Below are 11,964 nucleotides of genomic sequence, written 5' to 3'. Positions count from 1 at the left end.
ATTGCCCCCATTAAAGTGAAGGTTGTGACTGGTAGGAAGAAATCTCCATGGAGATATGCACAAACAGTTCAATCTGCAAGACAACTCTGCCGTAGGGCCGAACAGAAATGGCGTAAAACTCAACTTCACGTTTATTATGACATCTACAAGGAAAGACTACGTAACTATCACACAACACTAAAACATGCAAGAGAGGCTTTCTTTGCAGATGTCATAAACAAAAACACTAACAATGCTCGAGCTTTATTTGCTACTGTTGACAGGCTCACAAATCCTCCGATGACGTTGCCACCTGAACTTCAATCTAATGCCTCCTGCAACAAGTTTTCAAGTTTCTTTTCAGAGAAAATTCAAAAGATAAGAGGATTAATCTGCACATCCACTCCAAAGACAGTACCAATGATGTGCCCAAACAAAACAAATGCAGGAAAAATGACCCAATTTCAACTACTTCATTATAAAACCCTAGAAGAAATTATAAGTCAATTAAGCTCCGGTTCCTGCTGTCTGGATGTCCTACCCACACATTTCTTTAAGAAAGTCCTGCCTGTTGTTGCTAATGATCTCATCCAAATAGTAAACTCATCGCTCTCTTCAGGTGTTTTCCCCCAGGCTTTGATGCAGCAGTTATCAAACCACTTATAAAAAAGAACAATCTAGACAAATCCCTACTGCAGAATTACAGGCCGATCTCCAACCTCCCATTCATCAGCAAAATTATTGAAAAAGCTGTTTTTAAACAATTAAATAACTTCCTAACAATAACCAACTGCTTTGACTCCTTCCAGTCTGGTTTTCGTGCTCACCACAGCACGGAGACTGGCCTAGTAAAAGTGTTCAATGACATCCATATAAATACAGACTGTGGGAGAACCACAGTGCTGGTTCTGTTGGACCTCAGTGCAGCTTTCGACACTGTTGACCATGACATTTTACTGAATCGACTGGAGAGTTGGGTCGGACTCTCCGGTCTAGTGCTCAACTTGTTTGAATCTTACATAAAGAACAGAGATTTCTTTGTTTTAATCGGAAACTTCTCATCAGGGAGGTCAAAGGTCACATGTGGGGTACCCCAAGGTTCAATCCTAGGACCACTTCTTTTCAATATTTATATGCTCCCACTGGCTCAGGTTATAACAGGAAATAAGATTAGCTACCATAACTACGCGGATGATACACAGCTCTACATCACGATGTCACCAGGTGACCTTTGACCCCATCCAATCACTGAATAGATGCTTAGAACAGATCAATGTGTGGATGTGCCAAAACTTTCTCCAGCTGAACAGAAACAAAACTGAAGTTATTATCTTTGGACCTAAAGAGGAGCGAACTAGAATCAATGCACAGCTTCAGTTATTACAACTAAAAACCAGCGATCAGCCCGAAACCTGGGAGTAGTGATGGACTCTGACCTGAACCTTCAGAGCCACATTAAGACAGTCACAAAGTCGGCCTTCTATCACCTGAAGAACATCTCCAGGATTAGAGGACTGATGTCTCAGCACGATCTAGAGAAACTCATCCATGCGTTTATCTTTAGCCGCATTGATCACTGCAACAGCGTCTTCACAGGTCTGACTAACAAATCAATCAAACAGCTGCAGCTGATCCAGAAGCTGCTGCTCGCGTTCTCACTAAAACCAGGAAGATAGAGACATAAGACCAGTTTTAAAGTCCCTACACTGGCTCCCTGTAGCTCAGAGAATAGACTTTAAAATACTGATGTTAGTTTATAAATCACTGAACGGTTTAGCACCACAATACATTAAAGATCTATTATTGCTGTACCAACCGTCTAGACCCCTCAGATCCTCTGGTTCTGGTTCTGCTCTGCATTCCCAGAACCAGAACCAGACGAGGAGAAGCAGCATTCAGCTTCTATGCACCACAAATTTGGAACAAACTTCCAGAAAACTGTAAAACAGCTGAAACACTGAGTGCCTTTAAATCTCAACTTAAAACCCACCTGTTTAGAGTTGCTTATGGCTAAATTGCGGGTTTTGGTGTCTTTGATGTTTTTAATGTTTTAATCTTTACTTTTCATCCAGTTATTAACTTCTTTTTATTTCTCTTTCACACTGTCTATGTCCCCCGGAAAACGTCCCAGTTAAACAAATCTATATCTATGGGTGTGTTAGAATCCTTGTTAAATGACATCTTAAGTAAAACTCTGAGGTGTGAGACGTTTAACTGAAGTCCTACAAGAGGTTTTAATGTTTTTATCTTTAATCTTTTTTTTATTCTCTTTGTCTTTCTGTTTTTTCACTGTCACGTGCTGTTTTTATTTTAATCATGTAAAGCACTTTGAAATGCCTTGCTGCTGAAATGTGCTATACAAATAAAATTTGATTGATTGATTGATTGATTGATTGATTGATTGATTGATTGATTGATTGATTGATTGATTGATTGATTGATTGATTGATTGATTGATTGATTGATTGATTGATTCCAACGTCCTCAAAGATAAATCATTACAATGCCTGCGGAATCATTCAAAACGCTGTTCAGCATTGATACGTGTCTGATTATTAATACTTTTTCAGTCATTTTTGAGAAGGACATACTTTTCTTTCTTGTATTTTTTCCTTGAATGTAAACAATTTTATAAATATGGCCAGAGTTAATGGGAAGTGAAGTTTAAACCCTTAGATTCAAATCAAAATCTAATGATTCTTAATAGGATTTGGAAACATTTGCAGACACTGTCCAGCTAATTTGATTGAGTTTTTTTTTTTTAAAGAAAAGTGGTCAAAATGTCATTCTGTATTAAAAATAGTAGAGACAAAGTCCAACAGACCTTTGTAGAAAGGTGAATGCACAGATCCTTGATTAATTGTGGCAGAATACAAACACACGACACACAATTTAGATTTTGTTCTAATCTAAAATTTTAAGAAAATTTTAGATTAGAACAATCTAATCTAATTAGATTGTAACATTTTAAGAAAACACTATTTGTAATGTGACATATGTAAAATATATTTGCAAAGCGCTGCAAATGGTTAGTTTTATCTTCAAGTCCTTTGTGAAATGTTTGAGATTAAACTGCAGACAGCTTTTATACTTTAGGTTTTATTTTCTCCTTAGGATAAATGAAACAGCTTCAGCTACAGATGACATATAAATCATCGGCTCAACTTGGGCTGTGTCCCATGTTTGCCTCGCCTCCAGTTAGGCCTTTGATGTAACACTGCAGCATTTGGTTTGTGGGGCAAACATGTTGAACCCAGAGGTTTATAGTAGCTAAATTCTAACTTAATTAGCTTTCCCTTATTTATGAGGAAAAAAATTATTTGAAATGAATTGTTTTTTTTAAGAAATAAAACATATTGCATTAAAATTAATATTGCTGCTAAGAATAATTTCCAACAGTTTAACACTCCATCAGTAGCCTGTCATCATTTCTTTAACTGTGGTATTTTGAGGCTTGAAGGGAAACACCGCTGATCCTGTCTCACCTTTGACCCTTCACTAAGACAGTGCTGAATACGGCAGCTTACGCTGATGTTTCTGTCAAGGCTCTATCATCTGTATTGTAACGTGACTGGGAGCTGCTAATCTGCCTCAGTCAGATTGACTTAACTACAGGGAAACTCCACACTGCCCCGCACAAGACCCCACATTTTCAGACTCATTATACCTTTCATTAGACTTCATTTAATTGCTTTTTTCAGACTTTGATCCCAAACCCAGCAGTTGCACTTGAGATAGCTTTGACTATGTTTCCACTTACCAACAGGATCTTGTTGGACTTTACATTTCTAGCCTTCGTCTGTCTTTATTGGCAGTTCTGTAAACATTTCCATTAAGTCCTTCTATCTTATTTTTGGTTAATGCAACATGACTTCCAACACAGGTCAGACTAAAAATAACAGCTTTAAAGGCTATTATTAAACTCTAAGTAGACATACTTTTCTGCAAACTATTTAAAGAAGTTTTAATCTGTACAACATTAAAACACTAAAAGTGAAATGATTGGGATTTATTGTCCTATCTAAGTAAATGTGTGTTTTATAGTTTGATTTGTTGCTTCTGCAGTGAATAGCAGGCTGGAATAGCAGCCTACTATGACCCTGCTGTGTGGTGGATGTTGGGTTATCTGAGTGACATTTTTAAACTCTTTGTAGCCCAAAATAAGCTGTGGGCTGATTCCTTAATTGGATTATGGAGGAGGCAACGACAGCAATGTAGCTGTTAACTCTGAAACTGAGACAGCAAGATGGTATATAAGGGGAAACCAAATGTCGCTGGCCACACTCTCAACTCACCTTGACACACACTGACACTAAGAACCTGAGGTAAGACCTTCTTGTAGCGTTAATACTCATGATTTATGCTATATTTACATATGTGCAGAGATCTATGAGTGTTTTAGTTGATGCTAGGACTGAAAAATGTGGATACTTTAAAGACAGATGACTGTAGACAATTGCAGGTTTTAGGAATACAGACTTTATCACCCTGACAAGTTTATAAAATGGTAAAGACCTAGCTGGTGTATTTAATTTAAAAAAATGAAAATCTATTGTTATTGCATGTGAAAACCAACATAAATCATCTTCATTATACAAATGTCATACATAAATAAATGTAAAATTTAATTAAGTCTTTTACTCCATTAAATCCGAAGCAGACTGACATCAATAATTTAACAACAGATTTAAGCCTTTAGTTGTGTTTTTTTACTACGTTTCATATAATCATCTTAACATTTACAATATGCAATATTATTGACACATTGTCATTTTCTGATATCATGAAGTCCTAAGTGTTAGTTGAAATAAAGGTCAAATATGTGATCACCTACTAGTCACAGCAGAGTGATAATCTGGCCATGTGAGGTCAGTTTAACTCGAATTCAGATTAAAGTAGATTTTAGTCTTTTTCTGTGTTGAGATTTTTCTCTTCAGAGTAAAGTTATGGCTCAACTTTGTGACTTCAACATCCTCAGCAGCCAAAAGATGAACAAACCAAATGACAATGTCATATTGTTCCTTGCAAAAATCAAAAAGTAGCACAGCCAAACATTAGTGTAAAAGTTTTAACTTCTAAAAAATCTTTGAGCAAAGACTTTTCTTTAGTCTAACAATGATTCAGTCATTTTTGTTTGTATGCTTGTGTGTGTCTGTGTTACTTATGTTCTGCACCTCTTTGGTTCAGCCTGACATCTTCACTCTTATCACTCTCATCACAAAATTAATAACAAAATTATTAGTGCAAAATATTTGAGAGAATTTATATTTTTTGTTAAAAGGCCAAACTGCAAACTTCTTCAAGAATTTGAGCATTTATTGCACATGTATCAAAAAAGAAAGTAAATCCTCTATAAATTATAGGGCTTGAGAGTATATCTCTTTGGTCTTTCCCAGGTTGTAAACGTATTTATATAATCAAAAGTGCAGAAAACTAGATGCAACATATTCGTGCATGCCATTTTTTTAAAGATGAAACTTCTGTTAAAAGACACAACTGACACAATTTGAAGCATTTTCTCTCATAATCCATTGTGACTAGTTGTAATTTTTCTTTTAGGGCTCATGTGTCCAAAAATACCAACTCAAGATACACATTTAGATGTTTAATCACTTAATCAATTATCTTTAACTGTGAGAGAACAGACTGTGCTGAATGTATACTGCCTTTTTGCTTGGTTTTTTTTCCTGATGCGTATGTTTACGAGGTCGGAGCCAGCTGGCTGAAACAATAACAGCTTTGGCGTTGGCCTTTAACACCAGTGGCGTAATCTTATCGCAAAAGATTAACCTCCTACGGCCCTGGAAAAGAAATATCACCACACCTGCCAAAAACCTGACAGAAGGCGCACAATCAGTGTTTTAAACGCAGTTTATGACCAACAGAGTGACCTTTCCATAACTTAAATTGACCTTTTTTGTCTTTGATTCAGCAGGAAACTTTGAAACATCTTCCAGAAATGTCAAAGTAAGTATTATTTATTTAGCTTTTTCTTTTGTTCTTTTTTCATTCTCTTTCTTCTAGTCTTTTCTCTTTCTTTCACAAATATGGGCCACACCTTTTAGCGTATATTTGAATAAAATGTTGAAAACCACTACATTCTGTTAATCTAATCAATCAAATTTGGTTGTGACATGATGAACCATGAATAAAGATAAAAGTGCATAAATAATTTTGTAAAGCATTGTGATTGGGTGCTTTCAGTAGAAAGTTTAAGATTAATCTTTGGATCTAATCATTTTTTCACAAATGTCACTGCAGCAACTGTTTTGAAATTTATATATTAAGTTTTTATTTGACGTTTTAATAATCCATTTGCATGATGCTTTAACAGAATCAACTCCTTTGAATAAAAAAACATAACATTTTGTGTTTTTTTTTTAAATCAAACTATTTCTAGAAGCGCCATAAGGTGTTATTTGTGGTTTGTAAGGACTCGTGAGGTGATGCGTTGTTTGAAACCTACTCTCAGACACTAACACTTGTAAGAAGCTTCAGGCGGGAGCAAAGGTGTTATCGCCTATTTGAGAACTTTGGTTGCAGCTTTTATGACTCCCTCGCCTGACCCAACCTCTCAATCCGGGTAGGATGAGGCAAAGCGGCTCCACACTTAGCTATTAAGTAAAACTTGACTGGATAAAGCAGAATAAAGACTTACTGGGTCTACAGCTACATGCCAGGGAAACCAGTGCTATCCACTGAATCTTAATTACATCGACCATTCATTCTGACTTTAATTAGTAAATCCAGCAAGACTGTAAATAAATAACAGGTGACATAAGTACTGAAGAGATAGGGTTTTTAAATTTATTATTTTTTTTCTCATTTCTTCTCAGGGTTTTCAAGAAGACCAGTGGAAATGGAGGGGTTAGTGTTCCTCTCTTGCTTCAACATTTTGATCGTGATATTCTGACTTTTCTAACTCCTCCAACTGCCTCTGTCTGACAGCTTACCCTATACTTGGGGAAGAGAGACTATGTGGACCACGTGACTGCAGTGGACAGAGTTGGTGCGTGTTTTATATTCATTTCTCCATATTTCTGAGGTTATGATGTCAAGATTTTAATCAGAAGTCTTCCCAAATCCAGATGGTGTCGTCAAGGTGGACACAGCAGATTTTGGTGACAGAAAAGGTAAGACAAAAAATAGATTCCCTCTGGACTCATCTCCTTGGAGAGAAAAGTAACTGAGCGATAAATGTTCAAATCTTGTCATGTTTGCAGCTTTCGTGCAACTGGCCTGTGCCTTCCGTTATGGTAGTGAAGACTTGGACGTGATGGGCCTGTGCTTCAGGAAGGACATCTGGTTCGAGCAGACGCAGATCTACCCTGAGTCCAGCAAACCGCAACTGAGCGCCATGCATGAGACCCTGCTGAAGAAGGCGGGGGACAACGCCTACCCCTTCTCCTTTGAGGTAGGGGAGGATTTTCAGACCTCAGCTGGGTCAGCGTTTCATGCCTCTGTCCATGGTGCTGAGCCACTCTGCTGGAACTGTTGGGAAAAGTCTGTTTTCATTGATGTCAAATGGAAAATAAGTTAGAAGAGAGACTAGAAGTGAAAAATGTTTATTAAACTTGGCAAAATGTTAAGGCTCAGTGTTTATTCATTTAAATAGTTTTTACGCTGCCATTCATCTGAATGCTAACAGCTGTGCTACCATGCAGCCAATACTACATTTTTTTGACAAATGTAAGAAATGAATCATGGTAAAGTTACGTAAATAAAAAACAAAAAAAAAAATCTAATGGATTTCATAGAAAGAAAAATAGTGCTATTACTTTCCTACTCTATATGTCCAAATTGTATTTAACTGATTTGGAAAAACGTGGATATGCAGTGAAACAATACTGATGCATAATTCCTATTCAGACATTTTGAAAACAAATCTTTGTAAACAGTGTAACAAAAAATGACTTATTTGATTAGAAGCTGCTTCATTTTGTTTTTCCAGATTCCCAACAACCTGCCATGCTCAGTCTCTCTGCAGCCCGGACCTGACGACAAGGGAAAGGTGCGCCTCTTTTTCAAACCCACACGTCATGGGGTTTGACGTGTGGGTCAAACCCCATGACGTATATTTTGTGTCAAAGAGACACAAAATTTTGAGCATTTTGTGTCTCTTTGCAGGCTTGCGGTGTTGACTTTGAGGTGAAAACCTACCTCGCCATGGAGAAGAACAACCCAGATGAAAAGATTGAAAAGAAGTGGGTGCATTTTGTTATCAGTCCTGCTTTTGTTTTCAGTCTGACTCATGTTTTCGGTGTTTATATCTGATGTTTTTGTCTCCCTGTGTGCTCTGAACAGGGACACCGCTCGCCTTGTCATCCGTAAAATCCAGTACGCCCCGTCTCAAGTGGGAGCCGGCCCCAAGGCTGACATCTGCAAGAGCTTCATGATGTCTGACAAACCCGTTCACTTAGAAGCATCATTGGATAAAGATGTAGGGGGCAAATTTATTTTACTTATCTAACCTTTGACCTTTCATTTACAACACTGAGATACTGTATTTGTCAAACAGAGAGATAAAAACCAAACAAACACCCCCAACTAATTTCTGTGTTTTTTACAGCTCTACTTTCACGGAGAAGATATTCCAATTAAAGTCAAAGTCAACAACGAGAGCAACAAAACAGTGAAGAAAATCAAAATCACTGGTGGGTTCCTGTGTTATTGATTTATTTATCATTTAATTAACATCTAGGCCCGCCCTGAAAATGTATCTACTTCACTCTCTTCTCACAGTGGACCAAACCACCGATATTGTTCTCTACTCAGCTGACAAATACACCAAGACTGTTCTTTGCCAAGAGTTTGGGTACGTCTTAAAGCCTAGTAGAAAATAAAATTCAGTCAAAGTGATGGCAAGTCAACTTTACAGATCGGGGAACAAATAAGCAAATTTACCTCAAAAATATAAGGCAAGCCAGATCCACCAAACTGTTTGCCTGAACTGTTAGGCAAGGCCACATAAAACAGATACATTAATATAATTTTTTGATATTATAATGACATTTGCTTATGTTTTTTTGTTCAGAGAGACAGTGGATGCCACCAGCACCTTGGATAAAACTCTGAACATCAAACCACTTCTGGTCGACAACAAGGAGAAAAGAGGTCTGGCGTTGGATGGACGGCTGAAGGATGAGGACACAAACCTGGCCTCCACCACTATGTCAGTGCAAAAACAACACATCAGACAAAGCTAAAAAAAGAAAAAAAAGCAGGATTAACTTGTGTTTTAACTGTTTACACCTTTGGATGTGAGCTCTTTTTAGACTTTATAGTTTTGCTGTTGCTTCTTTTGAAATCCATGATGTCGTATGGTAGTACTCTTAACTAAAATAAACCTGTTAATCCCTGAAATCCTTGTAAATCCCTCGTTCACACAGGCTGCGGCAGGGTGTGGAAAAAGAGGTGTTGGGTATCCTGGTTTCCTACAAGATTAAAATTAACCTCATGGTGGCTGGAGGAGGGTGAGTCTGTGTCACACCTTTTTTGTCTCAAAGAAACCTAAAGATTAAAGTGGATTAAATGAAGAGGGAAAAAAATCTTATAATGTTGTCCTTATCCCTAAGCCTGCTGGGCGGTCTTACTGCCAGGTAAGCAGCGTCCATCACAGTAGTTATATCACAGCTGATTAGCAAGCAGCTCTTGCTAATTGTTTGGTTTCTTTTCTTGCACAGCGACGTCACAGTGGAGCTTCCACTGAACCTCATGCACCCCAAACCTGAAGGTATTTTTTCATTATTTACACACATTTCAGGATGTCTTAACTATCCATGCTGATATTAATGAATTGATGTTTATTTTTTTAATTCCTCCAATCTGGGCAGAGTAAAGGATCAGCATCGCTGTAAGTACCGCTTTTTGATTTCGGTGTCATAAATCTAACACCGAAATTTAGAGCCTAAATTTTAAGTTTAGGTTCTGAAATTTTTGTGGGAGCAAAATGTCAAGTTGTTTTATTACACCAGTACAATGTAGTGTCTCATTGGATGTGTGTATTTGTACTCTTCCCCTGTTACTCTGATGACCAAAATAAAATCCAGTGCAAGAGATTTCGTTTAGAACTTGCCTAACTTGTAAGATGAATCCAACTGGGTATAATTTAGTCTGTAAAAAGCTAAACCAGGGGACAGCGAGCCAAAAAAGGTTTGCCTGCTACAACAAAAGAAGGTTTATGGTTAAACAGTAATATGTGTGTTTATGTGTACAGGTTTTAAAACAGAAAATGTTAAACTTCTACAAATCAAGAAAGTATTTTCTTGCATACAATAAAACATATTGTTTTGTTACAAAGTGACAAAAATGACAAAACATATTTCTGTTTCATTTTGATGTTGAATTAATATGCATCTGTTGCATTAATATTAACAGAAAAATGCAAACATTTCTGTTTTTACTTCTGTCAAATTTCAAAACACTGGTCAGTTCTGTATCATGCTAGCCAAACTTATGAAGAGCCTCTTTGGAGGGTCAAAAGAGCGACGTGTGGCCATATTGCCATGACCAAAGCTTGACAGGCCATACAGAGAAAACATTAACCAGAAAAACAGCAAAGAAGCCCATGGAAACTCTGGAGGAGTTGCAGAGCTCAGGTGAAAGAATGAGTTGATATTGTAGCAAATCTGGAGTTCAAGGAGACTGAAAAAACAGTGTAATCCTGGATGAAAAGCTGTTGGAGGTTTCTATAGACTTGAGACCCCAGCAGAGATTAACCTTGTTGAAACTACAGCCAATGATACTATGGAGTGGTTAAAATTAAAACATCCTCATGTGTTAGAATGGCCCAGTCAAAGTTAAGAGTTTAAGAATCTGTTGCAACCTTTTTAAAAAATGATGTCCATAGACATAGATATTTTAAAATGTCCTACAAAATTCCAGATGTGCAAAGCTGTAAAAATACAATCCAAAAAACCTGCAGCTTTAATTGAAAGTTTCCTCTACAAATTATTACCTCTTGGGGCAGAATACAAATACATATATCTGCCCCCTTGATTCAACCTTAAATGAACCCTAAATGAATATTTCAAGATTGTATAAACATTTCTAAAAAGCCCTGTTGGATGACTCAATCTCTAACACTTCACTAAAGATTTTTAAATTTTGTGCTTGATCCTAAACAGAGAAGATGTTACACTGCAGATTGAGAAGACACCCACAGAAAGACAACAAGACAACCAAAGCAAGTAACATGACACACAGAAGAAGAAGATTTTGGCTGGTGTCAGGAAGTGAAGAGAAAAACATTTCAATGCAGGACAGAAGGAAATAAGATGTAACATCAATCCCCTGTTAGATCTTTTGTTGTTCCTGTTCACGTAGAGAGAGCATTGCCATGTAGTTGTAGAGAATGTTGGTGTTTAAAACAAAAATAATGCACAAGACCTTTACTTAAACCCTCACATAAGTGGAATTTTCTTTCTCCCATAAAATGTCAGTTTGAAGCCCATAAAACCACTGTGCTTTTGAACTCTGTGATATACTGTACTTACCCATACAGAAAAATAAATGACTTGGAAAGAAATGCTTTTGTGTTGCAGTGGTGATTTCAAAGTACAATTATTTGTCTTATTTATTTTAAATATTAAAATCACAAGTTTTTTCCCTTTAATCTTTGCTGATATTGTTTGTAGCCGCTTAATGATGGAAGATGTTGCATTTTTGAAGCCTCCATGTTTTTGTTGCCTCTATCCACAGTTCTGAATAATGTCAAGCAGCTTTCTGAGAACAAGAATTTCTCATTAATTCTTATTAACATGGCCCTGGTTTTAATACTGTTTGTTTTCTTAATAATGTTGGAATCATTTAATGCGATTAAATGGATAGTATCTTGCAAATATTTGAAAATCACTTGAACTTTTTCAGATTTCAAGCCCTGTAAACAGCGTTGTGCAGTTTACAGCATCTGTAAGCATCTGATGGGTTTGGGTTTAAAATGTATTAGGAGAAAATGTTGTTTCCAAGCGGCTTGAATAGGAGTGC

The 11,964-nt window shown here is 37.0% G+C and overlaps 1 protein-coding gene across 2 annotated transcripts; it reads left to right on the top strand.

Annotated features, from left to right (window-relative positions):
* Window positions 1-4,241: 4,241 nt before the first annotated feature.
* On the top strand, window positions 4,242-11,506 carry arr3a (arrestin 3a, retinal (X-arrestin)). Of its 2 annotated transcripts, none has more exons than XM_081615766.1 (17): window positions 4,242-4,304; window positions 5,912-5,946; window positions 6,816-6,846; window positions 6,928-6,988; window positions 7,068-7,112; window positions 7,203-7,393; window positions 7,931-7,990; window positions 8,107-8,183; window positions 8,284-8,419; window positions 8,549-8,633; window positions 8,722-8,794; window positions 9,014-9,151; window positions 9,369-9,452; window positions 9,555-9,578; window positions 9,663-9,712; window positions 9,813-9,832; window positions 11,106-11,506. In XM_081615766.1, exons 2-16 carry the CDS (start codon window positions 5,939-5,941, stop codon window positions 9,815-9,817), a joined length of 1,068 nt encoding a protein of 355 aa, XP_081471892.1. In that variant the 5' UTR covers window positions 4,242-4,304; window positions 5,912-5,938; the 3' UTR covers window positions 9,818-9,832; window positions 11,106-11,506. The 2 variants fall into 2 exon arrangements, with proteins under 2 accessions (XP_081471892.1, XP_081471893.1); XM_081615767.1 differs by having other exon boundaries at window positions 4,252-4,304; window positions 5,915-5,946.
* Window positions 11,507-11,964: the final 458 nt, after the last annotated feature.

Source organism: Poecilia reticulata, chromosome 14 (assembly GCF_904066995.2).
Source record: "Poecilia reticulata chromosome 14, P_reticulata-male-v2, whole genome shotgun sequence".
NCBI classification, from domain to species: domain Eukaryota; kingdom Metazoa; phylum Chordata; class Actinopteri; order Cyprinodontiformes; family Poeciliidae; genus Poecilia; species Poecilia reticulata.
The sequence above is the reverse complement of the archived record's forward strand: the minus strand, read 5'-3'. Positions and strand labels throughout refer to the sequence as shown.

Excerpts from the sequence above, each read along its gene's own strand:
- arr3a (XM_081615766.1), top strand. Across the intron at positions 7,394-7,930 it reads CCTACCCCTTCTCCTTTGAG|ATTCCCAACAACCTGCCATG; the intron begins GTAGGGGAGGAT and ends TTGTTTTTCCAG. Across the intron at positions 8,634-8,721 it reads GAAGAAAATCAAAATCACTG|TGGACCAAACCACCGATATT; the intron begins GTGGGTTCCTGT and ends CTCTTCTCACAG.